This window comes from Cryptotermes secundus, unplaced genomic scaffold (assembly GCF_002891405.2).
Source record: "Cryptotermes secundus unplaced genomic scaffold, Csec_1.0 scaffold1796, whole genome shotgun sequence".
NCBI classification, from domain to species: domain Eukaryota; kingdom Metazoa; phylum Arthropoda; class Insecta; order Blattodea; family Kalotermitidae; genus Cryptotermes; species Cryptotermes secundus.
The window spans coordinates 6,879-25,623 of record NW_019733863.1 but is presented as its reverse complement, the minus strand read 5'-3'; the positions used below and the strand labels follow the sequence as shown (position 1 = coordinate 25,623).

The 18,745-nt window shown below is 38.8% G+C and overlaps 1 protein-coding gene across 3 annotated transcripts in view; it reads left to right on the top strand.

Annotated features, from left to right (window-relative positions):
* LOC111868340 (lipoamide acyltransferase component of branched-chain alpha-keto acid dehydrogenase complex, mitochondrial) overlaps window positions 1–17,810 on the top strand; it is a 43,857-nt gene extending 26,047 nt beyond the window's left edge. Inside the window, exons 7-9 of one of the 3 annotated variants that reach the window (XM_023858900.2) lie at window positions 7,035–7,106; window positions 15,014–15,200; window positions 15,961–17,810. In XM_023858900.2, the coding sequence (XP_023714668.1) occupies window positions 7,035–7,106; window positions 15,014–15,178 (237 nt within the window). In that variant the 3' untranslated portion in view covers window positions 15,179–15,200; window positions 15,961–17,810. Of the gene's footprint in view, window positions 1–3,477; window positions 3,589–7,034; window positions 7,107–15,013; window positions 15,201–15,468; window positions 15,653–15,960 lie in introns of those variants that run through there. The other 2 variants (XM_023858899.2, XM_023858901.2) reach the window with 2 other exon arrangements.
* The last annotated feature ends 935 nt before the right edge of the window (window positions 17,811–18,745 follow it).

Genomic DNA, 18,745 nt, shown 5'->3' with positions numbered 1-18,745 from the left:
CTACACTGCATTTAATCAACAGGTGCTTAACACTCATCAGATGAAATCACTTCACCCTGCCATATGGTTTTGCTAACCTGCTATGCCTCATCAGTTCATCTAATTTCAACCCTCCTACCTCATGTACTGATTGCATCATAACTTCTGGCCCATTTACTAGGAAAGCAGAATGTAATTTTGCTTCATGTTGATAGGGTCTAGCCATTGTCTTCAAGCAGTCCTCATTCACTGCATGATTTTGCCTGTCTCAGACTTCCTAGAGTACATTTCCTTGTCCAGACATCGTGGTCAGAATGATGAAAAAAGTGCCCAGCCGAGAACCTCTGCGAGTTGCAGTCTCTCGCAGTTCAACTGTTCACCCACCCACATCTCAGTGCAGGTCATAGAAGATAGTAATGTTTCATTTTTTCAGTCTTTGTAAAAATGCAAGTCCAGCAGTTAGACTCTCTCTCGTCTACATATGATGCTTCCAAGACTTCCTGGTTGTACCTTCAGTTACCCCAAATTTCCTAATTGTAAATATGGGGTGGCTTTTATTTGCAACATATTGCAGAAAGTTGTAGTTAAGAAATTAGTCATGTCACAAAAATGCATCTCACCTCTCTACTTGCTCTACTTACAGCATATCTTATTCCAAGAAATATGTTCTTATGTTCTGTGAGTCATCTGTACTTTTATTTCTGTGGGCTGGTATAACATAGACTGTAGGTGAGAAGATTACACACAGATATTTGATCTGTTTTTAATTCCATTTGAAAGACAATGGACATAGTGGCCACGTAACAGACCTTATACTTTGTAAAGAAATTGTTTGAACGCATCTTTGTGCGATTCAAATTGAAATGTGGTAAGCAAAGAAACCACATCACAGTTTTCACAACTCTAGCATTATGTTGTAGCTTGAATCAGACAGCCTACAAGTTTTTCATGAAATACTTTACGGGTGAGTTTGGTGCCATATGGACTATGAATTATGAAATGTTCAGGATATGAGGCAGATTTATTCTCATTCATTTCTGTCTTTAAAATTTGCTAATTCAGTAAGACCTTGTTTTATATTGTGGTTACATTCCTATAAATTGTGACATTATGAGAAATGACATTAAGCTGATCAGTTTTTGCTATAAGAGACTTAAGAAATAGGTAGGTTAAATGCCTCAGCGTTTTATCACACCTATGAGATGCATTACAGTACAGCCAGTATGAACACTATTGTAGATCCTTGTATATTCATGGTTATAAGCACATGCAATTAAAAACTTCAGTAATATCTGTTTATCATTTAGCATGATGCATTCTGTTCACCAGCAAGCAAAGATGGAGTGAGTGGTAGAGGCTGATGCTTCATGCCAATTTTACTGTCATCAGATGCACTGTTGCTAGTGAAGTCCGACCAATGTAGTAACGAGTTAACATGATTTTGTGTGGAGTATTGGTATGAAAATAGTATCAATAACAAAACGTTAACAGAAACAGTAATAATTAACCAAGAATTGTCTGTATGCCACTTGCATCCCCAACATGCTCTGTTCCTTCATTGCCTAATCATAAGATAGGGGGTGGTATCAGAAAGTTCCCATACTGCTATTGTTGTAACTGCCTCAGTGAAAGAAGATGAGAGGGGAGGCAAAGGTCACACTTCCACAAGCCTATTGCATCAGCATGTTGCATGACACCACACTGTGAACATGCATTGTTTTTACACAAGTGCTTTTTCAACTTTGCATTTTGTTTTGTCTGTGATGGATGGCAAAATTGAGCAACGTGTCTGCATCAAGTTTTGCATGAAGCTTGGTAAATCTGCTACTGAAACCCTTGAAATGCTTCATGAGGCTTTTAGAGAACATTCTTTAAGCCAGACAGAGGTTCTTAAATGACATTCACGTTTCAAGGCGGGTTGAGTGTCAGTTGAAGATGACAAATGTTCAGGGTGACCAAGCACCAATGAAATGACATAAAATGTTGAAAAAACTCGAGAACTCATTCACGAAAACTGTCACTGAACAATCCATGAGCTCACAGATACCGCTGGGATCAGTTATGGAGTTTTCCAGGAGATTTTACATAACATCATGGTTATCATTCTCCATCCTCCCTACTCTCCAGACTTAGTCCCCTGTGATTTTGCTTTGTTTCCCAAATTAAAAATGAAACTGAAGGGACAATGTTCTGAAACAGTGTCTGACATCGAAAGGGAATCACAAATGGTACTTGACAGCATTAAGGAAAATGACGACCATTGTGCTTTTGAAGCATGGACAAAATTATGGGATCGATGTATATGTTCCCAGTGAGACTATTTTGAAGGAGATAGCAGCCAAAATTGAGTAAGTTAAGCCAGTATTTCTTTTTTGACCTAGTCCAGGAACTGTCTGATAGCACCTCGCAGATGTTTTCCTTTCCTTGTTCTTCCATGCACTGACACAGTGAAGGAGGTTGTGTATGTTCCTGTTAGATAATCACTTCAGTCTTATTATTCCAGCATGCACCAGTTGTGTGAACAAACATTACAGTCGAGTGGTTACCGTTCCTGCTTCATGTTCACAAGGTGCTTCTGAGCTCAGAGAGTGGTTCTTGCAGTATAATTCCTATGTTGTTTCTATTAATAAATGTCCATGTCATCTGTAATCCTTTGTTCTCTGCCACCGCAAAGCCTGTGCAGTTTTATTCCATGCCTCTTTTTGCTTTATGCAGTGATCTGCCAAAAAGCAGCTCCCTTTTTTTTTATTTCACGATTTTCATTTTGTTTATGGCTGAATTCTGAGAAGGACATTGCAACGTGGAATAGCTGTTTTGGAGATATTTCAGAACTGTTCTGCATGTAAAATTTGTTGTGATGTGCACCCATTTTGCTGATGGATTGTCATTGTTTTTGAAGCTGAAAAATCTCAGTATATGTAGCAATGAGCCGCATTTCAGTACTTCAATACGATGGAGTATAATATATCTCATTAGTGGATCACTAGTTGATCAAACATCATGATGGAATGCTTAACATACCTGCTTCATTTCAGCAGGTCTTGAGTTCGGATATTGCCCTGGAGGCCACCTTGACTTCTGAGGTTTTTATATTTTTCTTTACTCCCTTGAGAAAAATGCTGGGGTATGTTGGGCATAACCACTTCCATATCCTTTCAAATTCATTATTTGCCAGTTTTCTTCCTTTGATGTCACATAATCTGAACAAGCTGAAAGCAGAAATAAATCAGGAATAATGGTATCTTTATCTTTGCGACACAGCACATCATACATATCAGACCTATAAAGCTTTCGTCTGCTATGATACCCACTGCTGAGTTTTGTTTCTTTCTCCTTGAATATGCTGTTGATAGCAGCAGTTTGGCTCAACCAAAATTATGTACCTTGTTTTTTTATTTAATGACTTTTCACAACTGAAGGTAAGGTGATTTGTGATTACTGTATTGGAAGAGATGCGGAAGCACATTTTAATATTCTGTTCTGGCTTTTCATGTGTAGAGACTGATAACCATGACAAATCTCAGGAAAGCCAGCATGGGGGCTGAGCTTTTTAACTCTGGGCTTCATGAATACAGAGTAGGAGTCTGAAGCCCTAGACCACAGCATTTGGTAAAATAATTTTATATAGTTCATATGCATGTAATAGATAGCACATTCAGATGATTTAGAATCTGCATCTTTGTGACAGCACGATTGAAGCCAGGAATGGAAACTGTGACCTCATGTACTCTAGCCCTGTCTTCATTTCCTCTATTGTGCCACACTTGATTTGTTTGAATGTTACCACACTGTCTCTTGATAAATCATATATACATTTACTGTCAGAATCATCTTAGGTAAATTGTCAGAAATGGAATCAGTCTCATTTGTATTGATCTTATGAAAAAGTCTTGTCATGGTGATAGCAGCGACTTTGAAATGTATCAAACCCAAGTCCATAAGTTCCAAAATATCAACCTTACATCAGTATTTTACAACTTCAGGTTCAACAAATAACAGAGTACTGTGACACATAGATAAGATCCAGACTGTATATGACATGGGTAAAATATTGTCACAGTTTAGGGGTGTGCATGACTTATAGATGTGTTTTGGACTGGATAATTGGATTTGTTGATACATTATACACACCACTCAGAACCACAGCACTACTGTTGATCTACATACCTTACAGTTCATTGCTGTCACTTGTGTCCTCAGTCTATTACAGTCTCCACTCACCATTTCCTGGCAATGGATTTTAACATAGGAAGTATAACAGTATCACTGAATCACACACTTCAACTATCACCATAGTACAGCACATGTAAAGTCTTCTCTTCACTGCTGGACTTTCAACTCTAAGCTGAACTCACTCGACTCCTCCATCATCTGCAAACTGCCTACTCCGGAATTCTCAATCCAATTCTTTGCTACAACTGCAATTTCTTCTCGCTTATCTTCACGGAGTTCAACTCTTGACTTAGTTCTAATTCTAGCTGCATGAGATTCTCATTATATAGCCTCAGGGTGGCCCCCATAGAAAATACTGCTTCCTCTATTATTCCATGTTGATTCACTTCTGTGGAGATGTGTTTACCGTATCACTGCATTGTAGCGTGCATGGCTCGGACCACAGAAAACACCACTCTTCCTTTGTTGTGTGCGTTTGCTCCCACAGGTGTGTTTAATGAACTGTTGCCTAGCAATGAACTATTCCGGCATCATGTCACAATATTGACTGCTTAGGCATAGTTCACCATGGTTCGCACATTAACCACCATCCCTGCACTTGCAGTTAAGAAGTAAACTGCCAGGTTGAAAAGGCTTAAATTGCTTTTGATTTCTTCATGAATGTGCAACATATGCCATCTACTGTGGGAACAAGGGTGCATCATTATCAGTAAATGAAGCAGACTGTTACATAATCGTTAGAAAGTTACTAGATTCTGTTTTCAACATTTGGTATTATGTGTCAGTGGGAAATTCAGACACACTTCCATAAGGTTTCCTGCACAAGGTATGATGTACCCTTGTTCACAGAGAGATGTACTGCAATTTTTGTTACTGTCACTCCTACACATTTCAGTTTTTCCACTTTCTAAGGACATAATGCAACTGTATGTAATAAATCATGTGAGGTTGTTTTTTAATGTGTTTGGGAATAACACAAACATAATTGAGGTTCATAAAGAAATTAGAATAATAAATTTTGGAAATACTTGTCATTATTCAGTTTGGGAACTATTGTCTTATATGATTTACTAAACTGTGAGAACCAGGATATAAAAAAATAATTTTACTTCTTTTGTATGTGAGTGTGAAGCATGGGCTCATATCTGAGGGAATAGATTAAATTTCAAGTATTTGAAAGAAATTGCTAAGGAAGGTATTTGGACTTAAAGACAGGTTAAGTAAGTTAGAATTTCAGAACATCACATAAGAAGGAACTTTGTGATTAGTACAGGCTACTTACTCCTTTGGGACACTTATATCTAGGAGGCTTAGAGGGAGTGCGGGTATGGATTTGTAAGTAGATGAAGAGTGCAGCCAGGAGTTTGTCAGAGAATCCACTTGAGAAATGTTAACACAGAAAACAGAGAAGATAGGAGGATAACATTAAGATGGATCTTACGGGTATATGTTTTATTAGAGCTTCTCACTGCAGTGATTGTAAATAGTATCGTCTTCTGGGATGTAGTGTGGTACAAGTTTACTGGTGTTTGCAAAGAACAGACTCCCTCCACTGCCAGTACTGTGCTTACTGCTTGCTTGTTTGCCTTACTGTTTGACTCTCAAGAGGGCTGGAGTATGTTTGCTGTGAAATGTCCGTGAACTTTGAGTGGGCTGTGCAGTGTCTCAGCCCATAAGATGGAATTTTTTCTTATGGAGGTAGGTTGTGAAGATGGGAGGTGGATGCAACTAGGGCAGGATCATGTGTAATGGTGGGCTTTCGCATTGGCAATGTTGAACCTTCTAGCTTTGCAACCATAGTGTTAATTATTGTCAGGAATGTTAGCTTCAGCCTTGGCAACAGTTGTGATGTGTATAATCCATCTACTATACCTTAGCTGCAGTAGAGGCAGCATAAGTCTACTTAGTATAGCTTTGTTACATAGAAGGCCATTGCACTGACTTTCTTTCCCATGTAAACAGAACACTTGCACTCTATATGTAGGTGATGATACATGCACTTGATGCTGGAGTGGACCTTTATTGGATTAAACTGTACAAAAAGAAGCTTGCCATCTTGCTTCACAACACTGCCCTTTATAGCTGTATGTTGAAGAGGAGTGTATATTTCCTGAAATTAACTGGTCACATGCCCTAAAAGTACTCTTATTTTGACAAGATGGGCAGTAGAATTTAACACATTTTTAATGACACATGAATGCTGGTAGATCAAGAAAAATTTCTTGAATGTAGTGACAATGGGAAAGAAGTGAGCGTCAGTAGATTGTCTAGTGGTGCATGATTCCAGCATGCGTTTTTATTTGTCATTGTAATATTCAGAGAGATTCATATTGCAGTTTGGCTGCCACATCAAATTACTTAGAAGTTACCTCTATATCTGTGAATGTGGTATTTCTTGCAACTATACAAGTATATATAGGACAGTGTGAAATGATGACACCCTGCATAAGTGTTCATGTATATCCTTTACTTTTCCCGCACATTAGTATGAAAATTGCCATTTTGAATTTTCAGAATCATAAAGGAGTATGTGTTTGTGAGGGAGATAATATGAAGTAAGTAAGTAAGAACACTAGTTGTAGTGAAGGTACGTAACTTGTTGGAGAGCTGAAGACTATAATTTGAAATATGTGCTGTATAATTTGCTATATTATTTGAAAGTAATTTGTAAATGTATATCGTATTTGTATGCAGATTTAAATAAGCATTGTGCAGATGATCGGATTTCTGAGAATCATAGGGGGATCTGCAAATTGACTTAGTACAAGCTCGTGCTACTGAACTACATGATTTCTCTTATATTTCTAATTGAGTAACATAAATATTACACAGTAAAAGTGGTGCAATTGAAGAATATACACACTAGAAATATTTACTTTCAGATTGGAGGGACGTACACAAAGCCATTGATTTTACCATCTCAGGTTGCAATTGGTGCAATAGGAAAAGTTCAGGTAAAGTGACTAGAACTTAACTAGTTAATTACCACACATTTTTGTCCAAATTTTATAATGAAGGAAACAGATGAAATAATAATGCAAGGAACTGCCAACTGCAAACAGTGAGAAACTGTTGTGCTAATTTTTGTACTTTGTGATTTGAAGTAGCACTCCTTCATATTCAGTAGTTCTGTGGACCATGCCTCAGTCTAGAGACTGGCTATACTGACTTCTCTTTTTTCACTTTCGGTCTCCAGTTCCTCCAGGCTCCTGACCAAGCATACATCAAACTAAGACATTGCTGTTTCCTTACATGTCCATTCCAGTTAGTCACTTATTATCCCATAATTTGATGGTGCATCATGTAAGCTATTGAAAACATTTTAAATAAATACATATGCAAATAACTGAAATTTGTGATTTGAGTGTGCTGATCGCCCTTCAGTAGCATGAATTTTGTGATATATCCAATACAATTGAAAAGACAGGGTCGGCTGAAAGCTGTGCTACATTTGTATCTTTTGTAAATATGTCTCACACTCATTTTTTTAAAGACAAGATTATTGTACATCTTTAAAGTACAATGAGCCCAGCTTAAGAAGATCCTATTTAAAATGGTTTCCTGCTTAATAAATAAAATCATTTAGCACCAAGTGTAATGCTGTTAAGAATAATTGAAGTATTTCTTGCATAAAAGGATTTCCATCCTAAGAAGAGCTAATTTTAAAGATTACATATTGAACATATTACCCATTTAGTAAGTTTTTGTCAGATTGCATTACATATACAGGATGTAAATAAATATATGTTACAGCACTGTGGTAGATAGATGGGTTTAATCTGATCATGTTTTGTAAATACACCAATGTCCGGAAATGCTTTGTTTATGTGTTAGGGCCTCTGAAATGTGAAGGAGGACGCCCTTACCTCTTACCTCTTTGGCTTACTGGTGACACTTACCGAACATTTCTCCAAGAGACCTTACCAAGCTGCTGGAATTGATGCCTTTGGAAGCCCATCATGAAATGTGGTTCCAGCATGATGACACCCCAGCACGCTGAACTAAGGTTGTCTATGAGTATTTTGATGAAACTTTTGGCAGCAGATGGATTGGACGTGGAGGTCCAGTAAACCTGGTCCCCTCGCTCCTCAGATTGACTCCACTGGATTTCTTTCTCTGGGGATACATGCAAAGCCTGGTGTATGAGACTCCCGTGGAGACACAACATGATCTTGTGGCAAGAATTGCGGTAGCAGCCAGAACCATCTGGGAAATGCCGGGAATCTTTCAGAGAGTTCAACATAACATGGCCAGGTGGTGCAGAATATGCAGTAAAGTCACTGGCTGCCATTTTGAGCAAATTTTATAATGCAAAACAGTGACAACATCCCATAAAACTTATGTATCCTCAGAAACTTTTCTGACCCTTAGTGCCAAAAGAAAGCATTTCTGAATGGGTATATTAACAAAATATTATCAAATTGATCCCATCTATCTGCCAAAGAGTTTTGTAACATATATTTATTTACATTCTGTATACTGCAGTCGGTATAGTGACTGGCTACAGGCTGGATGACCGAGGAGTCTGAGTTTGAATCTTGGGAAGGTCAAGAATTTTCTCTTCTCCATGTTGTCCAGACCAGCTCTGGGCCCATGCAGTCTTCTCTCTAGTGGGTACTGGGGGCTCTTTCCCCAGGGGTAAAGTGGGTGGCGTGTGAAGCTGACTGCTCACTTCCAGCTAGAGCCAAAGTCAAGAAAATGTGGACCTATACATCCACTCCCATACATATTCATGGCATAGTGTCTAATTAGTTAACTGGTTAAGTGGGTGTGATGTCTTGACGCATCATGAGCATCATGGGACATGTGGTAGCATAGTTGGTTGATGCACTGTGCTACAAGCTGGAAGGTTGTGGGTTCAAGTCCCAGTGAGGTGGATTTTTCAGTTGACATATAATCTTTCCAACTACACTATGGCCCTGGGGTGAACTCAGCCTCTGACAGAAATGAGTATCACAAATCTTCCTGGGGTGTAAAGAGTGGCTGCTGACAACCTTACCACCATCTCAGTGAATTGTCTAGAGAAAACATGGGAGTCTCAACATCTCACAACCCTATGGGCCTTCACAGCCTGTTACAGGGATATTTTTTACTGAAGGCATCATTGAATAACCAAGAAAAATGTTTTTCTATATGGTAGCATGGTGTTTGTGTGCGAGCTTGTGTTTGGTGATATGTGTATTGAATTTCATGAATTTGCATGAAAGTAAACTAAGCTGTATATTGTAAGATTTGAGGCTTTCATGGCGGTGACTATGAAGAAAGCAGTCTTATGGGATTTGGCACCATGTACGAGTATATGTGGTGTTAACCACATATACACGGTGCCAAATCCCAGAAGACTGCTTTCTTCAAGCTGTATATTATTTAGAGCTGTAGTCACTCACTCAAGGAGCTCAGCCCTTCTTGAGAAGCTGCCAATTGTGCAGCTACTCAAGAACTTCCCAGCATTTTATGGAACCTGAAGGTTCATTACCGTTATCACAGGAGCCCTCCACTGATCCCTGTCCTGAGCCAGATCAATCCAATTCATACCATCCCATCCTATCCCTCTAAGACACATTTTAATATTGTTCACCCACCTACATCTTGGTCTTCCCAGTTGTCTCCTTCCTTCCCTCTTTCCCAACAGTATCCTTTATGCATTCCTCCTCTCCCCATTTGTGCTACATACCCTGTCCATCTCATCCTCCTTTCCTTGATCATTCTAATTGTACTTGGAGAAGAGTACAAGTTATGAAGCTTGTCATGCAGTTTTCTCCAACCTTCTGTCACTTCATCTCTCCTCAGTCCAAATATTCTCATCAGCACCCTGTTCTCAAACACCCTCAGTCTGTATTCCTCCCTCAAAGTCAGAGACCAGGTTTCACCCCCCATACAGAACCACAGGCAAAATTATAGTTCTGTATATTCTAATTACAAATCTATAATTTTGCTTGTGGTTCTATATGGTTGTGAAACCTGGTCTCTGACTTTGTAGTCATGGCCACAAAAACAAATGTAAAACATAAGGCATTATCAGTTTCTAAGGAACTGGAGATGATTCAGAGGATGGATGATCAACCACATGTGACATGTGCAAAGGTTGTGGAACAGCTTGGCATATCACTGTCAGTGCTAAATAATGTTATGGTGAACAGGAAAACAATGTTATCAGTGTGTAACTACTCAGCCAAGGAGAAAAATGTTAAAAACTTCTAAATATGAGAAGACTGAATAGGGTCCTGTTTTGAAACAGGAGGCTGAAGATATAGCCACAAAACATGCAGGGCTTGCCCACAGGATTATGAGCAGGGAATCCAAAAGAGCAATTGAAGAAGAATTTGGTGCCTGAAAGGTGGGAGTGAGTGCCTTCCTGTATTTACTGCAGATAAAAGTTTTTCAGCCTACTTCAAGGCAGGAGGATTGCTTGTGTGTGCAGATATTGGTGGATCAGAGAAGCCACATTCCTTCAAGCATGTGAAGTCCTTGCCATGTACATACAAGCATAACAGTAGCACATGGATAACTTACATGTTACTCATGGAATTCCTTACATGTTTGTAAGGGGAATGGCAACCCAAATCTGTTTGATGCCATATCAGTGCTTTCAGCATTATGGATTGCTGTCAGTCAGGAATAGAATTGCAAATTTTTATTGGAAGGCCAGGTTCTATTAAACACTGAATCCTCATGTTCATGGTCCCTTAGTAGAAAACCTAAAAGGGATTGATCCACTGCATCTGTTTTGGTGTTCCTTTGTTTTCACACTTTTCATACTGGACTGTGCTAATTAAATCATAGAAGTAGGAATCACTTACTGTAATTTCTGTTCCTTCCCTTACAGCAACGTTTCAGATGTTGGTTGGTTGGTTTCCAATGGCTGCATTTGGGATTGTTTAGCCCATTTTGCTTCTTGCGTCCCAGTAGAGAGCACTCAAGTTCTTGTTTTGTTGCATCTCCTTGTTAAGATTAGGGCATTGAAGAAGGTGTTCTTTTCCCATAGATGATCCAATCAAGATTTTTGCAGAAATTAATATAGTTTGGTTTATTCAGTATTGAATGGTATTTTCTCCAGTATTTACTGATTTGCATGTATGCCTACAGAAGTTTAATAATATGTGCTACTGCTTTTGGTCAATAGTTTGACTCAGTGACTCATCAGCTTTCTGGTATTGATTGCAAATTGGAGGTTTCTTTCTTTATTTTGTGTTTGATTATGATAATAAATTCCTTTCGTTGTGTTATAAAAGGTTTTGGAAACACATGAGTGAATGATTCCAAAGCAATTTTCTTTCACTTTCTTCCTCCACCACACTCTAATGGAGAGACTGGGTAGAATATTTTCCTCATTGACATTAGTTGTGGTGTGTGTTATGCAAGCACATGCAGTTGGCAGGGAAAATGCAAAATTTAAATTGTTACACTTTGTCAATATTTGTGAGTGATATATAATATTTCTTTGCTGCTACCTTCTTAACACAGCATTGCCATGAACACATAAAATTAGAATATCTGACAGTGTGTTGGAATAATGCGTGTTGCCCTTAGTCACATGCTGCTGAACAAGCATAGTGTCCTTCTATTGGCATTATCACATACTATCTACTGTGTCATTGGTAGTCTCAGAGAAACTCATTTCAAGTTACTGTTAACCAAATGTGAGTTCATAATATTGCGGTATGTGTACAGTTAAAGCATTTATGTGTAATATCATATTTTCAAAATGTATATTTTTGTATGCTGAATAATACAAGAAAGATTTTACACAAGTACAACATGAAGAAGAAGAATGAATGATGTAAGTCATATTGAATTTGAAAAGTCAGTCACAAATCATAATGCCATTTTCATGTTGATTTCTTAACAAAAACATTGAGTTATGCTCTCTGTTTTAAAGTGGAAGTTAAAAATTCAACAGAAGTGACTGATGCAAAAATTTTTTTAATAATTTCCATTTACTAATCACTTATGTCCACTGTATACTTCCCTTTAGACATGTCGTGTGCTTTTTCTTTAACATTCCTGTATTTCATGCCAGTCATAACAACATTCATTTGATGTTTCACATTATTAAACCCAGCAAGTGTCATTAATTCAGGGATTGCAGTATGAAAACCATGGAACATATATTTAATATTATATTGGCATTTACCAAAAGATGCACAAGGACACAGACAGCATGTACTGAAGACATTTTGTAGAAACATGAGCATTTTATTATAAGATGCTTGTGTTCTATGGATATGTTAAGTTACATGTTTATTCTGTTGTATTGTATTGCATTTTATGGTATCAGAAAAATAACTAACACATGCTGTTTACAGATTACAAAATCAATCCTTGATATATGTTGAACTTCAGTTCATTTTATTTACAAGTTTCAATAAACCATTGTAACAGTCACAAACACAAACACAGTAAACTATAATATTCATGAATCAGTATGTACATATGTCTACTATACTTGTGCTGTTATAGTTTGCATAAATCTTCCATATTTATTCATTGCCTGCCAGTATTATTGTAACATGTCACATAAAATTGGAAACATTCAATGAATTTGCATATGACAAAACAGAGAAAACACTCACTTCAAATTGTTTTCAGTGTGAGCACTGTGGACTGTTCTCTCAGTAGTAGCAAACTGAAGTGAGTGTGAAGCAGATTCATCTGTTAGTGAGTAATGTTATTGAGATTTTGTGTAGGCTTAGAGCAGCTCTGGGACCCACCCAGCCTCCTATCCAATGGGTACCAGAGGCTCTTCTTCTAGGTAGAGCTATCCTCCACTGTGTCTTCATGGCATGGTTTTTAATTAAATTCAGGGAAAACCACTTTATTTTATTTTACCTTACCCTAGTTTTCCAGTAAAACCTTTTCACTTAAATCTTCTTCTGTGGAAGATTTTCTCTGAGCATTCCCAGGATCTGTGATTTTCTACATTACATGCAGGTAGTAAATGTTACCATATATGTACTATTCATACTGGGGCTCCNAAAGTACGCCCATTAGTATGTGTTATCACAATTACACCAATATGAATTTCATTCAGAATAAACCTTAACTATAGATTTATAGACCATTCCAGGTATTCATTTATTGAATAGAAGGATTACCTTAAAGGGAAATTTTTAGTGACTAATCTAAATTTCTTAACATCAGTTGATAATTTTCTTATGTTCCATGGTAAATGATTAAATATTACAATACCCATATAATACACACCCTCACAGCCCTTTTTGTACTTGGTCAGCTTTACAGATGGTAAGTGTAAGCTGCAACTCTGTCATGTATTTATAGTATACATTTCAGTATTAATCACAAATAGATGCATATTTTTCACTACCAATAGCAATAAAGAGAATGTATATTGGGAATAAAAAGGCAGTATATTTAAACGTTTAAAAAATCCCCGACAAGATGCTTTAGGATTTGCATACATAATAATTCTTATAATTCTTTTTTGAACCATAAAAATATTTTTACTATTTGCAGCATTTCCCCAGAAGGCAATTCCATATATCATAATAGAATGACAGGGTCATAACCTGGAGGGATATAATATGAATGTTCATTGAGATGAAGAACTTAGTTCTCATGTACAGGGGTTGGACAAAATAATGAAAACCCCACAGATATTGTACGCATTTCTTTATTAACATGGTGTTGGACCACCTTTTTCCTCCAATGCAGCCACACTCCTTCTTGATATGGACTTTTACAAGTTTTCAACACTGCAGCAGAATTTTATACCGTTCTTCTTGAAGAACATCAAGTTGCTTTAGAGATGTTGGAGGTGGGAATCTGTTCCTCACGCTAATCTACAAAACTGACCAGAGTCATTAAGTGATATTCAAATCTGGTGACTGTGCTGGCCAGGGAAGATGTTGAAGTTCACCTTCATGCTCTTCAAGCCATGACTGAACAGTGAATGGGAACATCGTCATCTTGGAAAACTGCATTTTTCTTTGGAATAATATCTGGATCATGAGATGCACCTGATTACCCAACCTGTCCACGTACTCCCTTGCAGTAATTAGGCCATGAAGGGTAATACTGGGACCAACAGAATACCCCAAACCATCACAGAACCTCCCCCATGTTTCAGTATGGGAACCAGGCATCCTGGACTATATTCTTCTTTGGTGTTCTCCAGAAGTAAACTCTTCCTGATGTATGGAACAGTGTGAAGGACAACTCATCTGACCATATGTACATTTCCAGTTGTCTGGTGCCCAGGTTTTATGGTTGTGACACCATTGTTTAAGTATTTGAACATTTCTTTCAATAATTATAAGTTAGCAGTTGCAGGCCCTACCATAGATGTTGGATCTGTAAAGCTCATGTTGAACAGTTTTTGTGGAAACGTGGTCTTCAAGATGAGTATTCAGTTCTGCTACCCTGTTACCTGTGCTTCAGTAGTTCTCTTCTTCTTTTTTTTTTTTTAGCAGTCCTTAAAGTACAAGTATTTCTTTCCATCAGTGTTGATTTTTGCCCACTGTTCCTCTTCACTGATGATTCATGTATGCTGACATTACCTTAGAAACTGTTGCTCTTGATACATCAAATGTGGCACTTTTTGTCCCAGATGGTCCAGCTAAATGCACACCAAAAATCTGTACTCTTCAAAATCGAACAAGCCTCACATTTTTCCGATTCCTTCACACTGATTATCACTCAACACAATTACTGATGTACTGATGTGAGAACTTCAGAATGTAAACAAATGGAAGGACATTCAGTGCTGCCAGCTGAAGTTCTTTCAGAATAACCAACACAAATTCTGTTCCTCAATTTCTTAGTGTTTCTATTATTTTGTTCACTCTCTTTGTATGTTTATTGATATTTATACATCTTTAAAAAAGCTCACCACTATTTACAGATTGTCCCTCAGTATGACCTTTATGGGAATTTGATCAAAGCTCAACTGGTTTGTGTGAGTTGGACAGCTGATCATAGAGTCATTGATGGAGCAACTATGGCCAGATTCTCAAATACTTGGAAGAAATACATTGAGAATCCTTTTCTTCTATTGTTTGATGCTTGATTGCAGTTGAACAATGGCAGTGGTATTTAATTTTTATTTTTCATTTTTGGGGTTGTGAATGTTCTGCGGGAATGTGTGTAAGAGAATATTGTAAATTGAAAATGTGCTTTATGCTGTTCTTGTGGAGTGTAGACTAATGGAAGAAACATAATAAAAATATGCAGGGTATCAACAAAATAGCCTCAGAAAGTTGTGTTTAATTGCAAGTTAATGTATGATATGTATATTTGAAAATAAGATGATATTGTACTATGTTAAGTACAACTTAGTTGAGTATTTCTTGGTTACAGCATAATGCTTCAGTAAAGAAATGAGCGATCATCAGTCTCTTGTAGAGTTTGCAACAATAAGAAATTAATCGAACATCTAAAATATACTGCAGGACATACTGGTCTGCATATACTAGGTGGTTCAAATATGACCGGGACTGATTTTTTTGTAAACAAGCTGCACTGCGCAGCAGCTGTGCAACCTTGAGAGAGTGAAGCCACAACCCCCCCCCCCCTCCTGTTAGGGTTAGAACCTGTTCAGTCCTGTCTGGAAGTTGCTAGAGTGATGTACATAAAGAGACAAAGAGCACAGTGTGTTTTAATTAAACCTTTGTTGTATAGCTTAAGTTATGTAGTGGTAATAAAAATGTCATAATATCAGAGTGTTTCAGCAACTGGAATATGTTTCCAGGGTAGTCCATGCAGTGAGTGAAAATCAAAATCCCGTAGCTCAAAATGAATTTCCATTACTTTGATGCCTTTTGTCATAGTCTGTGTTGTTCCATATTTCAGATCCATAATGGAGGTTGGTAGAAGGTAATACTTGTATATTGTACACTTAGCAGGAATATAGCATTGAACAAGTGTTGGAACAGTCCAGTAAATTTGAAAATGTATCTTTTTGGATTCATACGTATCGCCACATGTAGGAGTCACTCTAGATGGGGTTTGAATTGGTAATTGGATTTATTGCACACTTACACACAACTTGCAACTAAAAGTAAGTACAGTGCTATTGCTTATTCACACTCTGCCATTCACTACAGCACATGCAAAGTCTTCTCAGTCTGCTGTATCTTCACCGGTTGTCGCCTGGCAATGGCATCCGAAGACGTAGCTTCCCCCTCTTCCATGTTCATGTCCTTGCTGGCTGGTGACTATCTCACAACTAACTCCTACTCTTCTAACTACCGCCTGAAGACTTGCAATCCCATCAGCTCCTCGTTAAATAGCCTCAACATGGACCACACAAAAAACCTCCAAATCTGTTGTTGCATAACATAGCTGTCATAAGGACCTTGTAGAGAACTCCGCTTTGCAGTTACTGAACTCTTGCATGTTACAAATCTGTTATGACCATTATCTAACAACGGCTGTTTTATAGCAGCATATTTTGTGATCGTTGCCTAGCAACGGGTCTGCATGCCACATTGCTCTACTACAGGCATAACGCCATTTCTTCTCCAAAGTGTGTGCTTGTAACATCTGTGATCGGTCTTGCCTTCCTTCACCCATGACTTGGTTCCCATGGTAATTGCTCTCCAAATGTTCCCGCTTCTCCCTCAAGGCCACTGGTCCCTAGCAGTTCCCAGAAAAGGTGTGAGCCAGTCCAGGTTTACTACCATCATCCTCTATTTAGGTTCCACTAGATTCTGTATACCACTTCATTTATCCTTACCTTGCATGGGCCCTTTCATGAGAATTGGAGCTTGGGCGATTTCCCCTTCATGTGGGTTGGACGACAGAGCCATACTTTGTCACCCTTATTGTAACCCACACAGTTGGCCAGGCTTTCATAACGAGTTTTCATCTGGTCGTTGGCTGGCTTCAGATGTGGTGTAGATGGTCCACTAAATTCGCTGTGTTATCAATTGTGGATCGTGATAGTGCTTGACCATGTCTGGCTGCAGATGTAGGGCTGCGGTGTGCATCTTACTGACTCCCAGGCATTGCAAAACCTTATGTATCAGATGACAATTGAAGCAATGGCCCTGTTCACTATGTAGCTCCCCCCATACTCTGATGCGGTAGAAGTTGGTAACCAGCGCTTCCGCCACTGTCGAAGCTTCTTGGTTGGGAATGGCGCAGGTTTCCGGCCACTCAGTAAAATGATCCATAGCAATCAGGAGGTATCAGTTTCCTTGGTCACTCCATGGAAAGGGCTTTGCTACATGGATGGGTGTCCTTTCAAGCGGGACTCCAATGTCATATGATGTATTAGGCCCCGATCCTGGTTCCGGAGTTGTGATTTCCGCATAGGTGTCGTTTCTTACCTGAAGACGCCAGTAATGCCTTTGCAGGACCATATCCAGGGTTTTGACACGCAACTGACTTCCTGATGGTCCACCATGTAGTTCGGTCAGCACGTTATTCACTCTGTTTCGAGGTGGAATTGTCAGGGCTATTTTTGATCATAACCCGTCGGCAGATTCCCAGTGGCGCTCTTAATATGCCATTCCTCATGGCGAGTGATTTCCATTGGCCCAGTAGGTTTTGTACACGTGGCTACGGTTTGTAATGTTTTTCCATGCTCAGTGTTCGGTCTCTACTTCCTCCAGAATGGGCCTTGGTCATTTATAGACATGAAAGGATACTGACAATGATGTATGCTGTACAGAACTCTTTTTGTCTTATATATACCAGACGATGGATAGAGTCCAAAATAAGCCTAATAGTTCTTGGTCATTTAGTAACCTTTTTTAAGCGGCTGAGTCTTAGCCAGCTGCGAATACAGCCGCGCTATCTGTGTCATCTAATTTTAACAGTGATTACACTCTTCTCGGCATGGTTGTCAGGAAATGGCATCGGCATTATTGTGTTTTCGGCCATGAGGATGGTTGGAAGTGAATTTATACTCATGTAAGCGCACAAACTAGCGGGCAATTTGTCCCTTGAAGTTCTTAAAACTCATGAGCCAGGTTAATGCAGAATGGTCGGTGCGCAAGTTGAAAACTCTTGTCCCTACAGGTCCTTATGGAAATTTTCCAGTATCCACACGGTGGCCAGTAGTTCCTGCTGGGTGACGCATTAATTTCTCTTGGCATTGTTCAGTGTCTTACTGTATTAGGAATTACTCGATTTTGTTCATCCTGTATACCTGGGACAGCACTTCTCCAAACCTGGGGTTACTTGTGTTTGTGTCAGTGGTAAACCTCTCTCTTGACTGCAGGTAAGCAAGAATACGGGCAGTACAGAGGGCCTCCTTTAGTGTTCAGAAGGTGGTCTCTATTTCTGGCATCCACTGGAAGGCTTGTTTCACCTTGAGTTTGATTTCGGTTTCCCCATGTTGGTGTAATTGGAAATAAACCGCCTGTATTGTGTACATAAGCCAGGAAAGCTTCTTACTTCGTTGTTATTCCCGGGCTCAGCCATTCCTGTATGGCTTTCAGCTTCTTGGGGTTGGTGGTTATCCCCTTAAGTGACACAGTATGCATGAGGTACCGTACTTCCTTCTGAAAGATTTGCATCTTCTCTGGATTGAGCATTAGGCGCACTTCTCTGAACTGCTGGAACATATTCGGTGGGTTGAGCTTTTATTTTTGGAATGTACGGCCAATCATGATTATGTCATCCAGGT